Source organism: Heterocephalus glaber, unplaced genomic scaffold (assembly GCF_053883595.1).
Source record: "Heterocephalus glaber isolate CG9 unplaced genomic scaffold, H.glaber_assembly_v1.0 deba00000943, whole genome shotgun sequence".
Classification (NCBI taxonomy): domain Eukaryota; kingdom Metazoa; phylum Chordata; class Mammalia; order Rodentia; family Bathyergidae; genus Heterocephalus; species Heterocephalus glaber.
Window position 1 is genome coordinate 6055217 of NW_028258175.1, and position 25050 is coordinate 6080266.

Consider the following 25050-nt stretch of genomic DNA (forward strand, 5'->3'; position numbering starts at 1 on the left):
GGCAGAACAGAGAGCTAGGTTTACTTTCCATCATCTTACTATGAAATTTTTCAAACATACAGAAAAGTCACACAGTGAGCACTCATATGCCCACTGTCCAGATTCTACCATTAGCACACTGCTTTATGTGCATTATCATGTTTGTCCAGAGATGGATATTTACACTAGACCTATGGGAGGAGCTTAGAATTCGATGGATATCCTGATTTCTAAACTTGCAAATACCTATATTTCCTGCCCTTCACCAAAACATTATTTCTGCTTCTTTTCTAGAAGTATTTCCTTCTAGTCTTTGTCCACCGTCATACATATTTTACATGGTTGCAGTCCTGGTGTGCTTAAGATTTTTAAATCTGGGGCCAGGGATTTAGCTCAGTGGTTTCACCACCTGCTGCGCAAGCGCAAGGACCCAAGTTCGATCCACGGTACCAAAAAGAAGATTTTTTAATCTGGCTTTTCATGTATTTTTTCTACGTATTCATACATGTTGATGCTTCAGTCTTGTTCTCCACTATGCTAACAACTTCTAGCTCTGCTTTTCACAGAGGAGCAACAAATATTTGTTTAGTGAATGAACATACAATTATTTAGGTGCTGAGGATTGAATCTAGGGCTTTGTGTATGCTAACTATAAGTTTTATCACTGAGCTACACTCCTAGCCTCTAAACATAATTGAGTTTTGTTTTGCAAATTTTTTTTAAGATAAAGGAGTCTCACAAGGTGTGGTGGTGCACACCTGTAACCCCAGCACTCTGGGAGACTGAGGTAGGATCACAAGTTTCAGCCCAACCTGAGCAATTTAGTGACTTAGTGAGACCCTGTCTCAAAACTTAAAAAATGGAAAATAAAAGGCTAGCAGTGTAGCCCCTGGGTTCAGTTCCCCAGTACTCCCCCCCCACACACACACACAGAAGGGGACCAACAGATGGAGGGAGGGGGAGTCGAGAGTAGAGAAGAAAAAGAATCAAGAGGAGTCAGGTCCACGTACCAACTCCTTACACTGAGTGTAATCATTATGTACCGTAAATATGTATGAACAAACTTTCTAGAGTTTTCTAACCAAGGATTCATTCTTCCCTCTGCTTTCAGTTGCTACTATCAAAACTATTTTATCTCTTTCATGGAGGAATTTATTGAAGATTAATAAAAGTAGTCAGCTACTCTTAAAAGAAAAAGAAAATAAACAGGAGGCTCACTATGTTACCCAGACTGGCGCCAAACTCCTGGGCTCAAGTGATCCTCTTACCTCAGCCTTCTGAGTAACTGGGATAAACATGTTATTTTAAATAAACTTTATACCTCACACTTGTAAGGCAAGTTTCTAGCCCAGTATATAATTTTTGAATAAAATTTCTATTTTAAAAAACTTTTTACTTTAGTTAATATAATGGTACAGAGGAGCAAACTCAAGGGTGCTACACATAGAGCTACATCCCCACCCCTCTATTATGTTTTAGTTTTAGGCAAGGTCTTGCTAAGTTACCTAGGCTGGCCTTGAATTTATGATCCTCCTGTCTCAGCCTCCCAAGTCAATGAGATTATAGGCATGTGCCACTACACTTGGCCCAATTTATAATTTTAAATGGCTGTGTAATATTCATTCATTCCTATCTCTTTTTCATTTCAATTCATTTGCTTTCTAGAATTTACCTAACTTTTGCCTTGTTGTTAGAAATATAAATTGCACTGGATGAACGCTAACGTACAGGTGCTGTGGTAAGCACTATAGTCCCAGCTACTTAAAAGCTAATGCAGGAGGGGCCGAGATGTAGCTCAGTGGCACCGCACCTGCCTGACAAGCACAAGGTCCTGAGTTCTATCTCTAGTACCGGAAAAGCAAACAAAAAGCTAATGCAGCAGGATTGCTGGAGCTCAGAAGTTCATTGCTAGGAAGAGCTTATTTTATAAATTCAAAATAAGTACTAACTAAATATTTATGCATATAACCTCTTTGCATCTACATCTTATTTTAAAAAAAATACTTTCGGGCTGGGGATTTAGCTCAGTGGTTCCGCCGTCTGCCTTGCAAGCACAAGGTCCCGAGCTCGATCCCTGGTGCCAAAAAATAAAAAAAATACTTTCTGAACCTTCTCACATTTGTACAAATGTTAGAAACCATCCTAGTACAGAGAGAACATGAATGTGATAATTTTAAATTAATTTAAAATGAAACAACCCAATATTACTTACATCTGTTTTGTTTATATAGGTTCCTGTATTACAGATAGTTCCAGTGCCTGATGTTTGTAATCTTGTGTTTGTAGCTTTGGGAAATTTGGAAATCAGAGAAATCAGGTATGTAATTTCTAAGGAGGGATTTCTTTCTTTTTTCTTTTTTTTTTTTAACTTTCCTTTATCTTTGTTGGCTTATTTTGAGTTCAGGTTATAACCTAGGCTTGAGCCTTGAATGAATCTGAATTTAGGTCTAAAAGAGATTTATTTAATAATAACAACACCAAAAAATAAACTGACACCCTTGATTGATGTTTCCATTTAAAACGTGCACTTAGTATACTATCAAAGGCTTGCTCCCAACTCCTCTCCATTTTCTTTTTATTTGCTTTAGGACATTACTTTGTTCCTCTGATGATAAAAATGAAAAGCAAAAGCTACTGAAGTCTGGAAATATAAAAGCTGTGCTTGGCCTGACAGAGAGGAGGCTTGTGAGCAGCAGTGGGACCCTTTGTGACCAACAAGTAGAAGTCGTGACCTTTGCGGACGATGGAGGGTAAGAGAAGCACTGGCCGGTTTTGACTATGAGGTGAAGAAGCAGGTTACTACAAGTTCAGAGGAGGTGCATTGCCAGGATCTTGCTTTTCTGTCTGTAGGTGGAGCACAGCACACCTTAGCAGTAGGTTGCACTCAAGAAGCAGGTTAGAGAGGTGGAAGCCAGTCATGGCAGGGAAAAATCAACAGAGTGGAGAGGCTCGGCACATGCAATTTGTTCTTAATCTTCTTTGAAATCTGTGTGTGCCTTCCTTAAACATTAGAAGAACCTCAGGGCCTCAGACCCTTCCTCATTCAACATATGTGCTGGCTGTGGCTTCATCGAACATTAGGTGCTGGCTACTTGCGGTAGGACGTTTTTAGCTCTGTGCTCTTCCTTGAACCCCAGACCTGTGTGCTGTGTATTAGCCATCTTATGGACACCTCCAGTTCAGCATGTAGAAAACTGAGCTCAGAGCATCTTCTCTATGTACCATATCCCTGTTACTATTTGTTTGTTCATTTATTTGAATCCTGCCCCTCACGCATGCTTAGCATGTGCTGTACTACTGAGCTGCACCTGCAGACTGCTTTTATTATTATTGCTTATCTCTGTTTCCTAATGACACAGAGGGCAGAGACCTTCGGTTTGGTTTGGTTGGGCTTTTCTGGCGGAACTAGGGATTGGAACCCAAAGCCTTTGCATTGAGCTACATCCCCAGTCCTTTTTTATTTTTCATTTTGAAAATGTTGCTGACTTGCCCAGGCTGGCCTCAAACTTGGGATTCTCCTGACCCAACCTCCCAGAGTGCTGGGATTACAAGCATGTGCTACCACACCTGGCTAAGAAATGAAGGGTTTTTTTTTTTCTTTTTTTGGTACCAACAATCAAACCCATGGTCTCGTGCTTGCTGGTCAGGCACTGTACCACTGAGCTACACTAGTTTAGAAATGAGATTTAAAGAGAAAGTTTCTGAGGTTAATATCGGATGTGATAAATCTGAGGTACTTGCTGTATATTCAAGTAAATAATATGAAAGAAGTATGCATTCAGTTGTAGAAAGTTTAGAATATGTATTTTCTGTTTTAAATTTTTTTCCTCACAAGCACAAGGTCCCAAGTTCAAACACCGGTACCAAAACAAAAAAATGGGGGGGGGGGGGTTATTAGGTTAATTTTTGTTATGTGTAGTTCAATGATGTGTAGAATAGCTACTTAGTAACTGCTTTGGTACAAGTACTGATTTTTAATTTTAAAAAATTTTAAACTACTGTTTTAAATACAGGACCAAGGAAAAACAATTTTTGATGCCCCCCAAAGAAACTATACTAACTTTTGCTGAGGTCCAAGGGATGCAGGAAGCTCTGCTTGGTACCACTGCCATGAACAATGTTACTATCTGGTAAGCTTTCCCTCTGGGCCCTCAGTTTCCTCGTCTGTATGTGAGGACACGCCTCTACTTTTACAGGATTGCGACTATTAGGTAAGAGGATATATACACGTGTGATGGTGATTATTTTATCTTTTACTGTCAGATGCTATATGCTTGCAAAAAAGATCAGTCTGAGTAGATTATTTTAGTATAAATGGAATTTTATTGTCAGAAATGCATAGTTGTTTCCGTTTCTGCTTAATGGCTGAGGAGCATCCATCAGATGAACCTCCCTGTTTCTAATAACCACAAGGTGTAGACAAAATATAAAAAAGTAACTCTCTGAAGATACCAGAGAGCAAGAAAAAGAAGAAAGATAACGGAGGGGTTTCTGCATCTAGAAGAAGGAAATGGAGCCAGGCATGGTGGCGCACACCTATGATCCCAGCTATGTGGTCTGGAGGTTGAGGCAGAAAGATTGTAAATTCAAGGCCACCCTGGGCAATTTAGTGAGACCCTATTTCAAAAATAAAAAAGAGCTGGGGACATAACGCATTGGTAGAGTACTTGCTTACGATACACAAGGCTCTGCGTTCAATTCACAGTGTTCCTGTCCCCTCCGCGTCCCCTCCGCCTGTGTGTGTCCATCCCCGTTCCCCCCACCCCGCTCCAAAAAGAGGAAGAGGACAAAATGGAACTGAGCAAATTTCTCATTCTTATGGCTTTCAGCCAGGGGAAGGCCTCAGTCTGATCACAGGATGACTAAAGGGCTAACAAAAACCCTATCCTGCTGGATTAAAGGACCAAAGGACAGAGTTCAGCATGGCCACAGCAGCTAGAAAGTGAGAGAGAAAAGTCCCAAAAGGAGAAACCCAAATAAAGAACCCTAAAACCATTCCCTAAATATCTGGCTGAGCCCTTAGACGGCATCACACTGGGCAGACTTCACGCAGCCAAAGTGAAGCTGAAAGAACTGAACTGGAATTTTAGCATTTGAAGTTTTAATTCATTGAAGTTAATGGTTTACTAGAACAAATAAATAAAATTGATATTCTTCAGAGAAACCTAGCAGAATATAATTTTTGCAATATATTGTATCTAAGATTCAATCTAAAATTAGTATGTATACACACATATTATAGGAACCAGATTAATAAACAAATTTGTGATAGGAACACCAAAGTTGGCACCTCTTTTCTGTCTACAAGGGAGATCTCTATCCCTGTCTCAAAATAAAAAATAGGCCAGGCATTATGATGCATGCCTGTAATCCCAACACTCTGGAAGGCTGAGGCAGGAGGATCTCAAGTTTGAGTCCAGCTTGGAGAAGTTAGCAACTTAGAACCTGTCTCCAAAAGAAAAGGAGGAGGGGGATCTCAGGGTGTGGATCAGTGAAGGCCCTGGGCTCAATCTTGTTACCACAAATAAAGAGAGAAATAATGGAAAACCTTTTCTCAAGGAATTTGGAAACATTTATCACTGGGAGCATAACAGATTCATTCTAAGGCTAAGCTGTTAAATTAAACTCTTAACCTATAGCTCTACTGGTAGCTAATCTGTTATTAGCAAAGCTGAAGTACTTTTCCCTTCATTCTTAGCTTAGTCATCCCCTAAAGGATGCTGTGATAAACGAGTATTCTGTGAAAGCCAGTTTGCTGGGAGAATGTGATCAGCCTTTTTTTTTTTTGTCTAAGGAATTTAAAAACTGGGCAACTCCTGAAAAAGATACGCATTGATGATTCTTACCAAGCTACAGTGTGTCACAAAGCCTACTCTGAAATGGTGAGCGATGATGTGAAGCCACTTTGTGTTCACTTGGTGTGATTTTTGGACTCCCTGGTGAGAACACTGACTGTAGTAATTAGCAAACCTTCCTTGTTGCTTATTTTTTCAAGTGTATAGATTAGAATAAGTTATTGTTTATCAAATTTTGGGCTGTAAATAAATGTTTTGCTAAGAAAAATAATATATGGATTGATCATGAGGCAGCTTTCCTAAAACATGCTGTTCAGCACTTCTTTTTTGAAAATGTCCATAGTTTAAGGAATATTCAGCCAGATTTGTAAAAACAAAAAAGAAAGACTTCAAGTCCAAAGCGTAAATTCTCAATAAGGACACAGAAATGTTGTCTGACTAAATAAAGATATAAGCCTACCATTAAAAAAAAAAATGGGGGCCGAGTGACTGAAAGGCGTTTAAACACATACTGGCAGCTATGAGTCTGTGCTAAGAAGTACGCCTTTTACCCGGCTTGATTCCCAGCCACATTGCTGTCAGTGGTTTATGATGTGAATGATGCTCTGAAGGTGATTAAACAGTCCCAGACCTGGTTTCTTTTAGGACAGTGTTCTCAGCTAAGCACGGTGTTAATAGACCCAGTCTGCCTTCCAGTTTTGACATCTGAGCTGGTTAAAGGTAGTTGTCCAGGAGTGAAGGCTAGCTACATGAGTGTCCAAATCTGGTTTTGGGGTTTTTTCCTTCTTTGTCTCTTGAGTGTCCAAATTGGAAGCGGTGAGCAGAGACCCTAGTAACAGCTCCTGCTGAGTAGACTGACTTGCCTGATATCAGTGTTCCCCTGAGAGCCTCAGCACTCAGAGATTCTGAATACAAGGCTGCATCTTTCCTAGCCTAGGGGGAGCTGTGGAATTAAACACAAAAGTTGTATGATTTTAGGAAATCTGTCTCATAATCTTTTTTTTTTTTTGGTATGGGGATCGAACTTGGGTCCTTGCACTTGCGCAGCAGGCGGCAGAACCACTGAGCTAAATCCCCGGCCCCTCAAAAAATATTTTTAATGTAGTTCTGGAGGTTGAACCAGGGCCTTGGGGCTGACTATATCCCCAGTCCTTTCTTAAATTTTTAAAAAAATTTTGAAACAGTCTTTTGCCCATGCTGTGCTCAAACTTTTACTCTTCCTGCCTCAGCCTCCTAGAGTGCTGGGATTACAGACCTCCATGCCCACCCCTCACAGTTTGGGGTGTAGTTGTTTTCATCCTTTAAATAAAAAGGAATTGAATTTGTAGAATTTAGTTAATGTGAATTTAGTTTTATCTTTTGTATCACGATATTAATATTTATTTGATATTAAAACATTCAACAGAAATGTTTAGATAGTAACAGTCCCCCACTTAACCTTCAGAAATAGTTTCTTGTTGCTGCTCTTTATCTACTCTGCAGTGCTGGGGTTGAACCAGGGCCTTGCATACGCTAAGTAACACAGGTGCCCTGCAGCTGAGTCTCATCCCCACACAGTAGTGCCTTCCTGCACTGTTGCTTCCCAGAGACTGGCATACTCTCTCTGTAAAGGACAGGTAGGAGATATTTTCTGGTCCACTGAAGATACATTCTCTGCTGTGAATAATGTGCTCTTCCGTCACGGCACAAAATCACCCTTAGACAATATGTAAATAAATGGATGTGGCTGCATTCTAATTCAGTTTATGGACAGTAGAATTTGAATTTCATATCATTTTCATGTCACAAAATAGGTTTTTGTGTTTGTTTCACATTGCTGGGGATCTACAAAGTAGTATTCATTTTCTGATTTTCTTTTTCCAACCATTTCAAATGTGAAAAACATTCTTAGCTCATGGGCCATACAAAAATAAATGTTAGGCCGGAATTGCCCTTTGGACTGTAGTTTTTCAATCCTTTATTAAATGAATGTATGGCATTTAACATTTTAAAATTCTCAGTTATTTTCTAAATACAAAATTAATTCATTTTCACCAAGTGCAATGGTACATACTTATAATCCCAGCTATTCTGAAGGCCGAGGCGGGAGAATCATGTTTGATGCTAGTGTGAGCTACATAATGAGACCCTGTCTAAAAACTAGGTGAGAGATGTTAAGTGTATGTGCAAGGCTCTGAGTTCAATCCCCATCATCATGGAAAGAAAAAAGTAATTTATTTTTATTTAAAAATTTAGTAGTTCTACAAATCTATAAATTAGAAAGTGAAGCCCAGCATGGTTTCACATGCCTCTAATCTCAGCTGTGGCAGGAGGATTGCTGTGAGTTCAAGGCCAGCCTCGGTTCTGTAGTGAGTTTAAGGCAACTTGAACTGCATAGCAAGACCCTGTCTAAAAAAAAAATTAGAAAGGGCCGGGGATTTAGCTCAGTGGTGCCACTGCCTGCCTTGGAAGTGCAAGGTCCCGAGTTCGATCCCCAGTACCAAAAAAAAAAATTAGAAAGTGAATGCTACTAATTCTAAAAAGGATCTGTAGTTTAATTTAATTATTCCCAAAGAAAACTGCTTTCAGTGTATGTCTATATACATACGTATTCATACACGTACACAATTCATACAAGTACATATGTTACTATAACCTATGCTAACACTGGGAGGGATCTTTGACACATTGTACCATAGAAACCAAACCATAGTTGATGGTATCTTTTTTTTGTCACTCTTAGTAGAAAGAAGTGTAGGTTTTAAATAGGGCATTGTTGGCTAGCCTAAGAATCCAGTCTCCATTTACAAGATTGTTTTTAATGGGAAAATACGTTCTGAATTTTCAAAAACCAACTTAAAAATGACCATTCTAACTTGAGGACTGCCCGCGCGTTTATATGACCTCTTTGCCTGTGCCGACATTTCCCCAATGGATGTCATGAGGCGCAGTATGTGCAGTGGGAACTGATGGGTCAGCCCGGCTGTGCTGTGTGAGACTGGCTGGAAACAAAGCCCGAGATGGAGGAACTGGGAGTCCAGCCTGGTGATAGCTCAGTAGTTCCTGAAAAGGAAATTGGAGCCCATGAGTAAATCTTGGGTATTGAGTAGATTGATCGTTCCTGTTTTTCCTTGGTTTTATCTCTGTGAAACATAATTTTGATGGTCTATTTGGTTATCTGTCTCCTAAATTAGGGGCTCCTGTTTGTTGTCCTGAGTCATCCTTGCGCCAAAGAGACTGAGTCCTCGGGCAGCCCTGTGTTTCAGCTGATTGTGATGAACCCTAAAACGACCCTGAACATGGGTGTGATGCTGTACTGTCTTCCACCAGGGCAGGCTGGAAGGCAAGTGTGTGTGACTGCCATCGATCAGTGGGTGTGGCATGTTGGAAGGCACTGTGCAAATACATAAACTAGGTATTTTGTGTCATTCTGATAAATGGAAAGCATGAAAAATAGAGATCCTAATAAGAATGTTAAGAAGTAGGGTGATGTTTCATAGATTTCAGTCAAACCCCAGATGCCCTATGTCCTGATTCCTGGCCATTTAGGGTTAGATATGTTTCTTTTTTTTTTTTTTTTTTTTGGTACCAGGGATCAAACTCGGGATCTTGTGCTTGCAAGGCAGGCACCAGAACCACTGAGCTAAATCCCCGGCCCAGGGTTAGATATGTTTCTTATGTGTATTCAAGCCTTGTTTTTTCCCATAGGAAGATGTTTTGAATACACACAGAGCAGTGAATGTTCTCTACACAAGTCTGCAGTACATGTTCTGTCCAGAGACCCAAACTAAGGAACTTGGAAAGGCACTTTAGGAAAGCATCTTTGCCTTGAAATCTGACTGAGCCCATGGTATAGGCAGTTGTTCTTTATTTCTTGACCAATTTCAGTAACATAACTCTTGGGATACCAAGAGTTTTCTGAGCTGTATAGAACTTTGGAGAAGTACTGGTATTATTAGGTCAATCAAGAACCATCTGAATGTGTAAGTCCTAAGGGCTGCTTTTATTAATGTTTGAAATTAACAGCAAGGATTGAAAATACCAAAATAAATCAAGATCACAAAGTCTAGCTTTAATAACTCAAAAGGATAAGGAACCTTCACGGTTACAATGCATGTTTCTTTGGACCTTGTGCAACACTTGCTTGTTTTAAAAGACATTTTCTCTCCCTATGTACTTAGCCAGGCAGAGTACTTCTGTAAATATTCTTATCAAGAACATCAGAACATCTGCACTCTGTGCCTACACTTTAAACTTGCTTTCATTTTTTGTTTTTTTTGAGACAAGGTATTGCTATGTAGTTCAGGCTGGCCCTGAACATCCAGTGATACTCCTGCCTCAGCCTCCTGAGTGCTGGGATTAGAGGTGTGCATCACCACACCGAGATGAACTTGCTTTCTTTGTCATTTCTAAGTCATTGGTTTAGAAATGGAGGATAAAGATAGCTACTTGATGAAGTATTTATTTTGTCACTTTTTAAACCCTGAATGCCTGTTTGGTGCCAAAACCGTAAAAACCATCTCAGTCCATCTGGCTGAAGAAAACACCAGAAAGTAGGTAGCTTACAAATAACAGGCATTTATTTCTAACAGTTCTGGAAGTGGGAAATCCAGAATCAAGACAGGGCAAATCCAGTGTCTGTCCATCTCCTTTGTAGATGGGAATTTCTCACTGTCTTCACACAGTGAACAGTAGTAGGAGCTATTATATAGGTATTGTAAGAAGTACTCATATCATCATGCCTATTTTGCTGAGGAGATTTACTTGCCCAGTGTCACACAGCTCTTGTAACCCAGACAGTTGACTGCACTGTTCTTGTTTTTAAAAGGCAACCAGGTTTCTGCTTCATGGTATTTACATTTTTTTTGGGGGGGGGTTCCCACCAAATAGAAAAATCAGACAATCTAATAGTGAGAAGTTCTATGAAGACAAGAACAGATAATATAAAGAGAGACAGGAAGTTCGTGTATGTGCATCTTCATAGCACTGGCAGGTGTGATCTGTCCACGGCAGTGACTGAGCTCTGACCTGAGGATGGAACCCAGGGGAAAGAGCAGTAAGCGGAGCCCCTGAGGGAGGCTGAGTTGGCTCGGGAGAGTTGCTGAGCCAGCTGCAAGAGGAGTCAAAGACAGGCAGGGGAGAGGCTTGTGATTATGTCCAGAACTGCAACACAAGCCAGCAGTCCTGCACGGTTGTCAATATTGGCATTCACAGGTACGGAGAATTTGGTCCTATGCAACACTTTGGGGAGCATGGTTTTGCCTTTTTTTTTTTTTTTAACAAATCTGAATTGTCTTCTTTCTACTTGGTGTCAGGTTCCTAGAAGGGGACGTGAAAGATCACTTTGCGGCAGCAGTCTTGACTTCGGGAACAATTGCCATTTGGGACTTACTCCTAGGCCACTGCACTGTTCTCCTTCCTCCCAGCTCTGCCCAAAGCTGGTCTTTTGTAAAATGGTCAGGTACAGATTCTCATGTGCTGGCTGGACAAAAAGATGGCAATATATTTATATACCGCTACTCCTGAAGTTAAGAGGAGAACAGTTGTCGGGATATAGTTGGCCTCTTGGTACTTTTTGGAGTTGTAGCTGTAAAGGGGAATATTTGATATTTAAAATCATTACTTGTATGCACCCAGGCAGACTCATTTTTTTTATTCTGATGGTGGTACTGCTGGTCTTGAGTATTTATTTATACTTACTTGAAGGGTAAAGGCTTTAGGTTGATTTTTGTAATTCCCCACATTTGTACATTTGCTTTTAAAGGTGTGTGTAAAGCTTCAAATGTCAATAAATATTTATTTTGATACATTCTGCTTGACATATCCTTTTTTTCCCATTCTATTCAGATTATTTTCAAAAACAATTACTGTACAACTAGAATATTTACTTAATAATGTTTGCATAGTAAGCACATTTCAGTTAACTTAGTATACTGCTATGTAGTATATTCTATATGCTATTTGTATTACTTTATTCTCACATATATACTAAAAATGATACAATAACCTATTAAAATACCCTAATTTAGAAATACTGTTGTTTTTGTTCATTTTCACATGCATCCTTATTACCAGCGCCGTTATTAGCACTAGAACCACTTTTTTTTTTTTTTTTTTTGGTACTGGGGATTGAACTTGGGTCCTTGCGCTTACAAGGCAGGCACTGGAACCACTGAGCTAAATCCCCAGCCCACTTTTCTTTTTTTTTTGGTACAGGGGATCGAACTCAGGACCTTGCACTTTGAGGCAGGCGCCGGAACCACTGAGCTAAATCCCCGGCCCCAGAACCACTTTTGAGTCAATAATATAGCATTACTAAGTCCATCATCTTTACTTTTGCTTAAAAAATTTGAGAGAAATTTTTTAGAATTTATTTTTCTTTTTCTGAGTCAAGGTCTCACTATGTAGTTCAGGCTGTCTTCAAACTTGCAGTGATCCTCCTGCCTCTGCCTCCCAAGTGCTGGGATCATGGTGTGCACCACCACACCTGGCCTAGAATAGATTTTTAAAAGATCCTTTTTTTATATTTGCTATAGTGATTTTTGCTCTCTTCATTATTAACCTTTGGCCTTAGCTCTCTCCCCTGTGTTAATTCTGTACCCACTGTTCCTAACTTCAGGGGAGGGATACTTTGTTTGCCAGCACACTATAGACAGAAGGCTTCTGGGGCGAGCTAAGCAGAAATTCCAGTTCAGTAACTATTGAACAAACAGCAAAAACTCAGAAGTAGGCACCAGATAAAGAGACCGCTGTGTGGAGCTGGGTGTGGTGGCACACGCCTATAACCCCAACACTGGAGAGGCTGAGGCAGATCCCTCAGTGAGTTCAAGGCCAGCCTAGGCTACATAACAAGACCTTGTCTCAAAAACCAAAAAAGAAAACACACAAAAAAACCCCCAAAATAACCACTGAGACATCACTGAAGCCATCTTACTTTGAAAAAAAGGTTATCAAGAAATGAGATAATAACAAATGCTGGCCAGGCTATAGGGATTGGGAGTAAGGAACCCTTCTACATTGTTGGTGTGAATGTAAACTAGTACAACCATTATAGAAATCAGTATGGAGATTGCTTAAGAAACTAGAACAAGAAATTCCATTTGACCCAGCTATTCCCCTTCTAGGTATCTTCCTGAAAGAGTTAAAGACACCATATTACAGTGGTACGTGCAAACCCATATTTATAGCAGCCTAATTCAAAATAGTTAAATCTTAGAACTGTGTGTCAATCAACAGATGAATAGATTTTTTAAAATGTATACACACACACAAAAAACATACACAATGGAGTACTCTGCCATAAAGGATAAATTTATGTCATTTGTAGGAAAATGGATGCACTTAGAGACCATAATAAGTGAAATAAATCAGACACATAAGCTTGATATTGCATAGTTTTTCTTGTATGAGAAACCCAAAAATATAAATAAAGAGCAAAGTAAAAGATAATAGAAAACAGCAAGATAGGTCTTTTGCATTATGTGAAGGGAACAATGACGTGGAGGGAGGTGGGAGAGGAGGGAGGGAAAGGGATTAAAAAGAATTAAGATGTGTTACATGTGCCAGCTCCCCACGAGGGATGCAATCAAGTACTGCAAACGTGTGCTGATAAAATTTTAATTTTTAAAACAAAAAAACACCATCCTCCTACCTCAGCCTCCCTAACAGCTGAGGTTTGAAGCCTGTGCTATCAAGCCTGCCTCAGATACTAAATTTTTAAATGAAGCTATAAAGAAATAATTTCCAACATTGGGATCATTCTATGCATTCTGTTTTAAGTTAAAAGCATCCTAATAGGCAGGTGTGGTGGTGAATACCTGTAACCCCTGCACCTCGAGATTGCTGGGGTAGGAAAATCGGAAGATTGAGCTCAGGCTGGGCATTTTAGCAACACCCTGTCTCAAAATAAAATTAAATAAAGGGTGAGAATGTAGTTCAGTGGTAGAGCACTTGCTCAGCATGCACAAGGCCCTTTGTTTCAACACCTAGAACCACCAAAAAGGAAAAAAAGCGTCGTGTTCGATTTTACTTGGATTTAGCAAAGGTAAAAAACTGAAGGCATCACTGAGTTGTTCACACAGGCCGCAGTTAGTGTTCTGTGTGTTTTGATTAAATCAATATTCTGCTAGGGCTTTGGCTCAGTGGTAGAGTGTTTGCCTGGCCTGCTGGAGGCCCTGAGTTCCAGCCCCAGGAATGGAGAAAAAAGAAAGAAAAGCAATGCTTTTAGGCTTTTGTGTGTGTGTGTGTGACAGGGTCTCCCTATGTAGTTCAGGTTGGCCATGAACTCATTATGTAGTCCAGGCTAGCCTGGAACTCATGGCCAGCCTCCTGCTTCAGCCTCCTGAGTGCTGGGATTACAGGCGTACACCACCACACCCAGCATTTTAGGCTTTTCACTGATGTGTGCAAATTAGTGTACTTAAATTCCTTACACCACCACAACCCCATTTTTGTTGGGTGTATTATTCATTCACTGTCAAGTTTGTTTGCTTGTTTACTAGTGCCGGGGTCAAACCCAGGGCCCTGAACTTGCTAGGCAAACTCACTACTACCTATATACACTTTCAAATCTCAAAACAGGAGTGGGCCACACAAGCACAGTCCTGTGATCCTAGCAGTCTGGGAAGCTGCGCCAGGAGGACTGCAAATTCGAGCCTATGCTGTGCAACTTCATGAGACCTTGTCTCAAAATAAAAATGGGCTGGGTGAAGGCCTAGGGGTTCACGCCAAGGGAGGAAGATATTAAAACATATATATTGTTTTACCGTATTTCCTACATTTATTAGTCATGGTTTTACATTCACACATACATATATGTATATATACACACACTAGGTATGTGTATATATAAATATAAAATGGGTTTTTTTGAGACGGGGTCTCACAGTGTTGTCCAGGCTTGCCTGGAACTCCTGGGCTCAAGTGATCCTCCTGCCTCAGCCTCCCAAGTGGGGTGTGGCTACAGCCATGCACCACTGCGCCCAGCTACTAGTCTTAGTGTTGTATTTAAATCAGGTCTTACTCTTTCACATACTAGTTGGGTACTGTCTTCAATCTGTTAAATTTTAATATCTATATAAGGATTCTGGCCTCAAAACTTCTAAATAAATGTACTTCGGAACGTTTAAAGCGGAAGTAAACGTAAATCCTTGCGTCAGGGATTGGTGGTTTGGAGGAGAGACCTGCTGTGCACCTGGAACCCAGCAGCCCTTCTCCTCTAAACCTGGGGCCTACCGGGCCTCCGGGGCGCAGTTCCTCCGGGAGACGCCAGGGGCCGCCATCGCCGGCGGCTCCGGACAGCGCCGCTCTGTTCGTCGCCTGCGCCCTGCGGGACGGGAAACCTGAGCGCACAGCTGCTGCGCTGTGCATGCTGGGTCGGCGTAGCCATGGCGGCTCGTGTCCTTTCAGTCTGTGTCCGCCGCCTGCCCTCGGCCTTCGCGCCGCCGCCTCGGGTCCCCACGCTGGCCCTGGCCCGGACGTTCAGCACCGCTTTGTGTCCCGCGGGAATCTGGACGAGGCCCGGGGCGACGCAGCCGGCCTCGGTGCGAGCACAGGTGACTCGCGGTGACTTTGGCGGGCTTGGCAGGGGTCAGGTCGCGGGGGGGGGGGGGGGGCGACCGGGGCTGCCTTACCTGCAGACGGGTGACTCGGGGGATTCAGCTCTCTCTCCAACCCCAGAGGTGAGGGTCGGTGACCTGGTGATGAATTATTCGAGTGCTGGCTGTACAGCTATTGCGGCGTTGGACAAGCCTGGTAGCTTGGCTGAGCTTCAGGCTGATGGCAGAATTGGGTACTGGTTTCTACGTGGTGGAGTGGCAGTGAGGTTCAGAGGAGACAGTGCGGGTAGAGTATCTAGTGTGCGTGGTAGACTGTCAAAATACCGATCGCCTCTAGTTGTACTGAAAATGGTAAATACTTTGGTCACTTTCTAGCGGAAGACTAATAAGCTGCAAAGAGGAAGCCACTTGGCTTCTCCAGAAAAGTTCTCTTCCTGGCTTTTGGCTTTTATTTTTTCCCTGTGACACCTTTTACCTGTTTTGGGCCCTCTGGAAGTAAGGATAGGAAACAGTATGTAGCTTTCTTACCGATGCAGCCTATGTGCGGCTGTAACCCCACGCTCCTGGCACTGGCCCGGCCTCGGCAACCCTTTGTGAGCAATGATTTTTTAACCCTCACTGCACAAATCACCAGCATAACAAATCCCTTGACCCTCCTCCCGCTGAATTACTCCCCTGGGATGAGGCCCCTGCGTGGCAATGTGTTTTATGTTCTCATGTGACTCAGAAGTGCAACCAAAGATTAAGAACTGTCTGAGCCAGGCTTGGTGATGCACACCAGTGTACCAGTTACTCGGCAGGCTGAAGCAAGTTCAAGGCCTGCCTGGCCAGTTTAGTAAGAGTTTGACTCAAAATAGAAGGTGCTGGAGATGCAGCTTAGTGGTCCAGTGCCTGCCCACCCAGTGTGTCTGCACTAAGTTCAGTCCCCAGTACAAAAACCAAAAACAATTCTCTGAAGATAGGTAGACTAGGTTAAATTTCAACCTCCTGGGCTTCCTGGTGGTTTCAGTCATGACTGCATTGCTACAGTAGAAAATGAAGATTCCCAGATTAAATCAATCAGAATCTAAAATGAAGTGACTCTTTTGTGTAGCCAGTGTTGAGATTCACTGACACTGTAATGGATTAATATAATTCAGAGGGCACTGTCCTACTGCCTGTTACTGAAAAGATAATACGCACCTTAAGGTTAGGGGTTAAAAGGACAGTAGGTAGAGTTGCTGAGTGTTTGAGTCCTGAGACTGATTTCAACATTAGGATAAAATGTGAAGTGATTGTCTCTATTCTTACAGCATTGATTCTCAGACTTGGTTAGGCATAGAGACAGTCCGTGTTAAAACAGATTCTGATTCAGTGGGTCTGGGAAGGGGCCTGAGAATTTCCATTTCCGGTGGGCTCTCACATCTGCTGCTGGTCCCTGGGCCATGCTTTGAATAGCAAGGTGCTTGAAGATGTTCTACCAGCTTTGCCTGGTTTACATGTACAGCAGAGGAACCATTTTATTTATATTTCAAAGTGGTTTGACTAAGTTCACTCAAAGATATGGAGAGCCAGGTGTATCAAGCCATATGCCTAACTGTTGAAGACTGTAGATGTTCTCTCTCGGTGAGGTTACAGGAAGTGAACAAGAAGCAAGGTTTGTTGAAGGAATGAATGAGACCTTTCTTCCCAGGTAGCCAGGCTGGGTGACTGAGTGAACATGATGCCAAGAAACGGGGAAGGCAGAGATTGGCCCTGAGGTTTCTGGCTGAGGCCAAAGGTGGTGGAAGAGCAGAGTGAGCAAGAGTTTCAGGGACATGTGTGGAGTTTGAGATAACTGGGCAGAGCTCTCCAGCAGGCAGGCTGTGGAGAGGGCCTGTGAAGACATTTCCTTAGCTTCCTGTGTTGCCCCAGGCAGAGGACCCCACGGACTGAGATGGATTCTAATGGAAATGGATTGAGTTGAGTTACTAGTCCAGGGGCCAGTCTTTCTTCCTGCAAACAGGGCCTTCTGTGATGCCTTGGGGAGGCAACTGATGTCATTGTCAAGTTGTAGGTCTTGGGGAAGAACAGTTATAAAAACAGCTTCTGCTGGCTGTTGGGGAGGTATTTTTGCTCATTCTCTATTGTTGTTTTGGGTCACTGTTGTTTTGTTTTTTAACAGCAGAGATCCAACAGGAAGGTACAATAAGACTCTTGAGAAGTCATGGTGGAGTCCTGAGTTCCATCCCTGGTACCAAAAAAATAAGTAAGAGAGGTCACGGTGGAGGACCTAGGTAGGAGACACAGCCTTTCTTTGCCTGAGTTTCCACATCTGTCTAAGTACTGTGTGTCTCACAGGGTTACTGTAAAAGTTAAGGAATGTGTTAAAGTGCTTAGGGCAGTGCTTAATCAGGAATCAATAAAGGCACCAGAAAGGCAGGGCCGTGAAGAGACTGAGAGGGAAGGCATAGCGTTCTGGGGCTACACCACAGCACAGGGCCACCCTGGCAGGCTGCCGTCGTCACAGTTTATGAGATGACCCTAAATCGCACTGGTTATGCCTGTGCTGAGCAGTGTTCAGAGCCCCTTACCTCATCTCATCAATGCCGTACAGCAATCCTCTGAGTCCAGTACTGTTCTTTATCCCCATTTTATAGATAAAGAAACTGAGGCATACAAAGATTAAGTAACTTGCCCAACTCCAAACAGCTAGTAAAAGCCAGCAGCAAGCTCCTGAGTCTGACTTGCGCACAGCACCTTCCTGCCTCGTGCTGCCCCACTGCAGCTGCTCACTGCACACTGGCCATGTACTCCAGGTGGAGTCTACTCACATGGCGCTCATCTGGCCCCAGAGCACCAGCCAGTGCTGCTCGGATGATGCTGACACCTAGTGGGCTGTGAGGGCAGCCAGGAACGAGCACACCCTCACCAGGCCTTATTTTTTTTTTGTACCAGAGATCAAACTCAGGACCTAGGGTTAGGGTTAGAAAAGGCTGCGTGTCAAGTAGAGGTGGTGGAACCAGAGGAGAGAACAGTGTTGGGAGCTGGCTTGAGGGATCGATCGCCACTGCACCTTTGAAAACACCGCCTCTCAGCTCTGATTTTTTTGTTTGTTTTGGTACCAGGGATCGAACTCGGGTCCTTGCGCTTGCGAGGCAGGCGGCGGAACCACTGAGCTAGATCCCCAGCCCCTCAGCTCTGATTTTTAACATGTTTTGGATAACGAGGATTTCTGTAAAGAGGGAGGGCAATTATTCACCCAGGTATGAAATCTTACTAAAAAGGAATTGACACTTCATTTATTCTCTTTTATCCTTCCAATAATATTTTTACCCCTTTGTAGACGTATGGTCTTCACAGAAAATGTGGATGTAATGAATAAATAGAAAAAAAAAGAGGGAGAAATCACTCCTAACCGCTACACTAGCAAAGCTATTCTCTATGTTGATTATATTCACTTTATATTATTTTTTAAAGTTATGTTACAAATCTTGAAATTTGTATCCTGTCTTCTTTTTCTTTTTCCCTTTTCTTTTTTTTTTTTGGTACCGGGGTCCTTGCATTTGCGAGGCAGGTGGCAGAACCACTGAGCTAAATCCCTGGCCCCACTTAGGATTTTTTGAGACAGGCTCTTGCCATGTAATTCAGGCTCCCTTGAACTCACTGTAGCCCAGGCTGGCCTCAAATTTGGATTGATCCTCCTGCCTCAGCCTCTTGAGTGCTGGGATTACAGGCATACACAACCACACCTGCCCCTATATGATTTTAGTGGCTGTAGTCTCACTCAGTAGGATAAATATCCAAAGCCTGAAAGCCAAGCCAGAGGGGCCAGTCCCGGCTCTGAGGGGAAGGAAGCTCATTCTGACACTGGTGACCCCCCAACGTGGTGGGTTGGTGTGTCCTGGCGGCCACAGTCAGAACCAGATGCTGTGAGCTCTGTACATCCCTGAAAGCTCTGTAAAGGCAGCTGTGGGCTTGTGCATTTATTTAAAGGCATCCTGGGTTCAATGACAGACAGTGCTTCCTTCCTGCCCTTGCTCTAGGTTCCAGGGAGCCTTCCACAGTTGTGCCGCCAGTATAGTGACGCGCCCCCTTTGACATTAGAAGGAATCAAGGACCGTGTGCTGTACGTCTTGAAACTTTATGACAAGATTGACCCAGAAAAGGTAACTGAAGGTGGTTTAAATGTTTCTCTTGAGTATTTAATCACATGGTGTGAAATTCAAAGGGCAAAAAAGCATATTCAGTTAAAAAGTCTCCCTGGCTCCCAGCCACCAGGTTCCCCACTAGGAGACAGCCAGTGTTGCCAGATTCTGGTGTATCGGTGCTGAGAAAATGCACATGCAAGGACGTGCGGTGGTTCCTCGGTCCATGAACTCAATTCTCTCCATGATTCTGGTCAAAAACCAAATTGGACAAGAACCATATCAAATTTCCCCATAAGGTCAACATTGAACTTAACCATTGAATTTGATTTGGTTCTCGTCCAACTCAGTTTACAACCAGAATGGTAAAAAGAATCAGGTTTCTGAACTGAGGTACCACTGTACACATACACATGGGTATTTATATATGTATCTCCCACAAGATAGACATATGTGGGCTGAGGGTGTCAGTTGTAGAACGGACACTTAGCATCTGAGAGGCCCTGGGTTTGATCCCCAGCAACAAAGCCCACAAGTGCTAGTGTACTGTAAGCACTGGTTCTGCCCCTTGCTTTTTTAACTTGGTAATTTAAGATTTTTATCAAATAGTACATTAAAAAGTTTCCCTTTTTTTGAGACAAGGCCTCGCTATGCAGTTCAGGCTGTCCTTGAAATCACTATGTAGCCCAGGCTGGCCTCAACTCATGTTGATCCTCCTGGCTCAGCCTCCTGCGTACTGGCATTACAGGCGTGTGCCCCCACAGCCAGCTTTGTTCCCCCTTTTGTTTTTTGCGATAGGGTCTCCTTGGGGTGCTCAGGCTGACCTTCCATTCACTATGTAGCCCAAGTTGGCCTCAGCCTCCTAAGTGCAGGGATTATAGTCATGTTCTACCACGCCCGGCTATAAAGTTTCCTTCTTTAAGCCAGACACGATAGCACACACCTCTAATCACAGATGATTGGCAGACTTAGGGAGGAGGATCCAATATTCCAGACCAGCCTGAGTGATTTAGTCACCAAATAAAAAAGCCTTCCTTAATAACTGAACCTGAGCCAGGTATAGCAGCACACACCTATAATCCCAGCACTGAGGGAGGCTGGGGCAGGAAAATTGACATTTAAGTCCTACTTGGGCAATTTACTGAGACTCTCAAAATGAAAAATAGAATAGGGTTTTTGTTCTTTTTGTTGTTGTTTTGGGTTTTTTGTGGTACTGGGAATCAAACCCAGGTGTACAGTCTACCACTGCACTACATCCTCAGCCCCAGCCCTTTTTATTTTTACTGTTTTGTTTTTGGTCCTGGGGATCGAACTCAGGTCCTTGCACTTGGAAGGCAGGTGGCAGAACCACTGAGCTAAATCCCCGGCCCGCTTTTTATTTTTTAAGACAGGACCTCACTGAGTTAGTTGTTCAGGCTGGCCTCAAACTTGTGACCCTCTTGCCTCGGCCTCCCAAGTAACCGGGATTACAGGCATGTGCCACTGTCCCTTGCAAAGAGGATTTGTTTTTGGATTTGGGGTTTAAAGAATTCTTCCTGGTGATTTGAGTGGGGCACGATTGGGGACTGAACCCAGAGCCCTGCGCCTGCCTGGTAGACATGAGCTACACCCTCAGCCCTTCCTGGTGATCTTCAGGTCTAAGTTGAAAGAAGAGTGACATAGACACTTTGCCGGCTGCAGCTTACAGTAGTCTTTGTTGTTTTTAATGCAGCACTGGGGATAACTCCAGGGCCTCGTGTGCTAAGCAAGCCCTCCACCACTGAGCAACCCCTCCAGCCCTACAACAGCCAACTATTCTTTCTTTTTTAGACAGGGACTTACTATGTAGTCCAGGCTGGCCTTGAACTTGGCAGTCTCCTGTCTCAGCCTCCTGAGTACTGGGATGATGAGCATGCATCACTACATCTGACTTTAGTCTGCTATTTTTTTTTTTTTTTGGTACCAGGGATCGAACTGTGGACCTTGCACTTGCGAGGCAGGCAGCGTTACCACTGAGCTAAATCCCGGGCCCCATAGTCTGCTACTTTGGAGGGAGAGAAATGCCACCTCTAAGGTGTGGGGTCTCAGTTGTCAGTAAGGCATCAAGAAAACAACTCCCCTAGATGTCACGTATGACAGTGATTAAAGACCATAGTAAAAAATGCCAAGCATGCTGACACACACCTGTGATCCTAGCACTTGGAGGCTGAGACAGGAGGATCACTGCAAGTTTGAGGCCAGCCTGGGCTACATAGTGAGTTCAAGCCCAGCCTGGACTACATAGTGAGAGCCTGTCTCAAAAACCAAAAAAAACCATAGTGAAGGCTATGACGTGGATTCCTTCATCATTAGTTTTGCTACTGTGTTAACCACTTCAAAACAAAGTTGAATGAAGTAACACAAAGCACACTCACACGTAACAGCATAGGTTAAATACAGAATGGTAGTTAAGGCTTCTGTATTTTAAAAAGAAATCTTCTAGCTGGGCATGGTGGCACACTCCTGTAATCTCAGCACTTAGGAGGCTGAGGCAGGAGGATCCTTGCAAGTTTGAGGCCAGTCTGGGCTACATAGTGAGCCCCTGTCTCAAGCCCTGCCCCTCTGCCCCGAGTCTATATGGTGCATAAGTGGACAGCACTGGTATGTTGGGAAGGAAATACTTTCATCATGTACTAAATTTTGTTTGGTGTTCCTTTCTTGCAGCTCTCGGTAGATTCCCATTTTATGAAAGACCTGGGCTTAGACAGTTTGGACCAAGTGGAGATTATCATGGCCATGGAAGATGAATTTGGTAACATACCTAGGCTTAGTCTTACCTCTGCATACCGTGGTTGTTAAGTAAGGTGGATCAAACTGAAAGGAATACTGCGAGTCTGAGAGGAAATCAGACATTAATAGAAACAGCAACGTGCACTTCCCCACCCACTTCCTGTCAGGGAAAGTGAATGCTAGGGATGGCCCACTATGGAACTGTGGATGGGTGACTGGAAATGCTCGGAGGTGCCTGGGACTTAGATTCTTCAGATGGTTCCAGAATGAAGCACAAAGGCCTCACCTGTAGAGATGCTGATGACACTAGAGCGCCTCATGTTGCCCTAATTGGCGACAGCAGCGAGGCAGAAATGACAGGTTGTGTGAGGACACATACAGCCCTCTGCCCTTGGTCTCCCTTAGTGCCTTAAATGCCTGCTCCAAGCTGTCTTTGTTGGGCACTATTTGTTGTGCAAATGAGACCTTTATAAAAAAATGACTTGGTTTATTTCTGGGTGAGCTGCTTGAATAGGGAGCAGAGGGACTTGTGCCACCCTTAGGGCCTGACTTAGTTAAAATTCCTCACAGATGATGCTGACTAAATGGAGGATGTTGTCTGCCCCGCGGTTAGAGAACCAGGTCTGGCTGGGCTTAGCCCTGTGTGAGCCTGAACAAGTAACTGTTCTGTTTCCTCAGCTGTAAAATGAGGGTGACCGGAGTAGGAAGCTCAAGATTGGGAGTGCCATAGAATTAGAAAGCTTATGGGTAAATAACACTGAGCCAGAGTAACCACTCAGTAAATGGTAACTCTCAAAACCCAACCATCCAGAAAAAGGAATAAAATACAGTACATATTACAACATGGATGAACCTTGAGAACTTGCTGAGTGAAAGAAGCTGATTCAGAAGACATGTCGCATGATTCCATATATATGAAAGGTCATGAGGCAAATCCAGCCAGGCATGGTGCCACAGAAATAGAAAGGGCTAGGGATGTAGCTCAGTGGGAGGGTCCTGGGTTTGATCCCCAGTTCCACCACCAAAAAAAATTAAATCCATAGTGACAGACTGGACCAGTGCTTGCCATCATGAGTCGTGAGTGTAAGTGGCCGCCCGGTTTCTTCTTAGGGTGGATGAAAATGTTCTGTGGGATTAGATATTGGTACTATACAGCCAGGGAGCTATATGCTTAAAAAGCAGGAATTTCCTATTTTGTGTAGGAAAAAAGCCCTAACTGGCTCACAACCTAAATGAGATTCCAGATCGCTGGCTATTTCTGATACACCTGTATGTGTCACGAAGTGTCAGTGTTGTTGGTCTAAGGGGTATGCTTTTTCTGTACTCACACGTTGCTGTACATTTTTTTCATTTAGGGTTTGAAATTCCTGATATAGATGCGGAAAAGTTAATGTGTCCACAAGAAATTGTAGATTACATTGCAGATAAGAAGGATGTATATGAATAAAATACCAGGTAAATAATCTGATTTACATAAGTGTTCTCCTATAGAATTATTCTAGTCTGGTTCTTCAATAAAGCAAAAGTTAAAAATAGGAGTGCTTGACACATTTTCACTAATTATAAAATGCAGGCTGCTTCCAGTTACTGCATCTGCCACTTGAAGGGTGCCTCCCTGCTGGTGATTTTTGTTCTGAAATGGGCCTGGGAACAGGAAGGACTCCTTGAGGTCAGCTCTTACGAGTAAAGGTGACACAGTACAGGCCCTCCTTGTTATCTAGCCATGTTAGGTCTGGCCCTGTGCAGGAAGTTGAGGTGCCTGGCTTCTCCTCTGGCAGGGCGGCCTCATGGTAGGAGCACCTTTGGAGTCAGAGGCCCAAGCTTGTCCTCAGCTTGCCATCAGCCTGGTGAACCTGGGCAGGCTGCTTAGCTCTGCTCAGTCTCCTCATCTGTAAGACGGCACTGGTGGTGGGACTTGGCGGGGGCTCTGGAGAAGGTAAATTGAGCAGTGTATGTGCGCTGCTTATGCTGCCTCGTGGAAAAAGCCTCTCAGTAAACGCTGGCTGTTACTCGGCTCTAGAATAATCAAATGAGAAGACTAATTAAAATACCGTATAGTGTCTATGTATGTAGTTACACTGGACCTAATATCTAAAAGGTATCACTTAAGAGTCCCTCACTATGTGGCAGACAAACACTGAACTTATTCTGTTCTTGGCAGACTCCTTTCCTCACGGAAGATTCCAGTGATACTGGAGACTGGAAGCGAGAATGCATTTTATCACACAGAGCAACTCTTTTGGACTTGTATTTAAGTTGTCTTGTTTTGCCCTTTGAAAATAAATCGATAAAACCAACATTTTTTCTCATCCTTTTTCAGTGATGTTTATAAAGTGCCTATCTGTACTGTTAACTGCTTAGTATTTTAAAAATGTAGCTGAGGGCCAGGGATTTAGCTCAGTGGTTCTGCCTCCTGCCTCGCAAGCGCAAGGTCCCAAGTTCGATCCCCGGTACCAAAAAATAAAAAAGTATCTTATTTGTCATTAGTATTCATTCATACATCTCAGAACCACTCAGCTTATCCAGCCACGCAGTTGGAGTAAGTCTCTCTCCCTGCCATCAGTATATGGAATGAATGTATTTATGATCAAAACTTCTTATTCCATTGGCCACTGAGTTATCAGGTGAGACCAGCTAATAGTCTCTGACAGTCGTTTTTCATCTCTTACCTAAGGATCCCTTTCCTTTTTTACATTTTTTTTAATTGAGACAGGGTCTCCCGTTGTAGCCCAGGCTGGCCTTGAACTCACAGTGCTCACACTGCCTCAGCCTCCCGAGTGCTGGGATTATAAGTGTGCAGCACCACGCCCGGCTCTATATTAATACTTTTGGAAGCTGGGAGGCTCTCTTTCCTTCTGGAAGGTCAGCCTGGCATTGTATCCCTCA

At 43.1% G+C, this 25050-nt stretch overlaps 2 protein-coding genes across 9 annotated transcripts in view; both read left to right on the forward strand.

Moving 5' to 3' along the window:
- Palb2 (partner and localizer of BRCA2) overlaps positions 1-11560 on the forward strand; it is a 28315-nt gene extending 16755 nt beyond the window's left edge. For 3 of the 6 annotated variants that reach the window (XM_087208859.1, XM_004855949.3, XM_013076452.3), the window contains 6 exons: positions 2211-2296; positions 2568-2729; positions 3993-4109; positions 5774-5861; positions 8948-9096; positions 11069-11560. In XM_087208859.1, coding sequence (XP_087064985.1) covers positions 2211-2296; positions 2568-2729; positions 3993-4109; positions 5774-5861; positions 8948-9096; positions 11069-11279 — 813 coding nt within the window. In that variant the 3' untranslated portion in view covers positions 11280-11560. Of the gene's footprint in view, positions 1-2210; positions 2297-2567; positions 2730-3992; positions 4191-5773; positions 5919-8947; positions 10968-11068 lie in introns of those variants that run through there. The other 3 variants (XR_002386565.2, XM_004855950.3, XR_002386566.2) reach the window with 3 other exon arrangements.
- Positions 11561-15102: 3542 nt separating this feature from the next.
- On the forward strand, positions 15103-24461 carry Ndufab1 (NADH:ubiquinone oxidoreductase subunit AB1). Of its 3 annotated transcripts, none has more exons than XM_004855947.3 (5): positions 15104-15307; positions 19315-19437; positions 22099-22186; positions 23520-23619; positions 24326-24461. In XM_004855947.3, exons 1-4 carry the CDS (start codon positions 15140-15142, stop codon positions 23609-23611), a joined length of 471 nt encoding a protein of 156 aa, XP_004856004.1. In that variant the 5' UTR covers positions 15104-15139; the 3' UTR covers positions 23612-23619; positions 24326-24461. The 3 variants fall into 3 exon arrangements, with proteins under 3 accessions (XP_021092983.1, XP_004856004.1, XP_004856005.1); XM_004855948.4 differs by having other exon boundaries at positions 15104-15295; XM_021237324.2 differs by lacking the exon at positions 23520-23619 and having other exon boundaries at positions 15103-15307.
- The last annotated feature ends 589 nt before the right edge of the window (positions 24462-25050 follow it).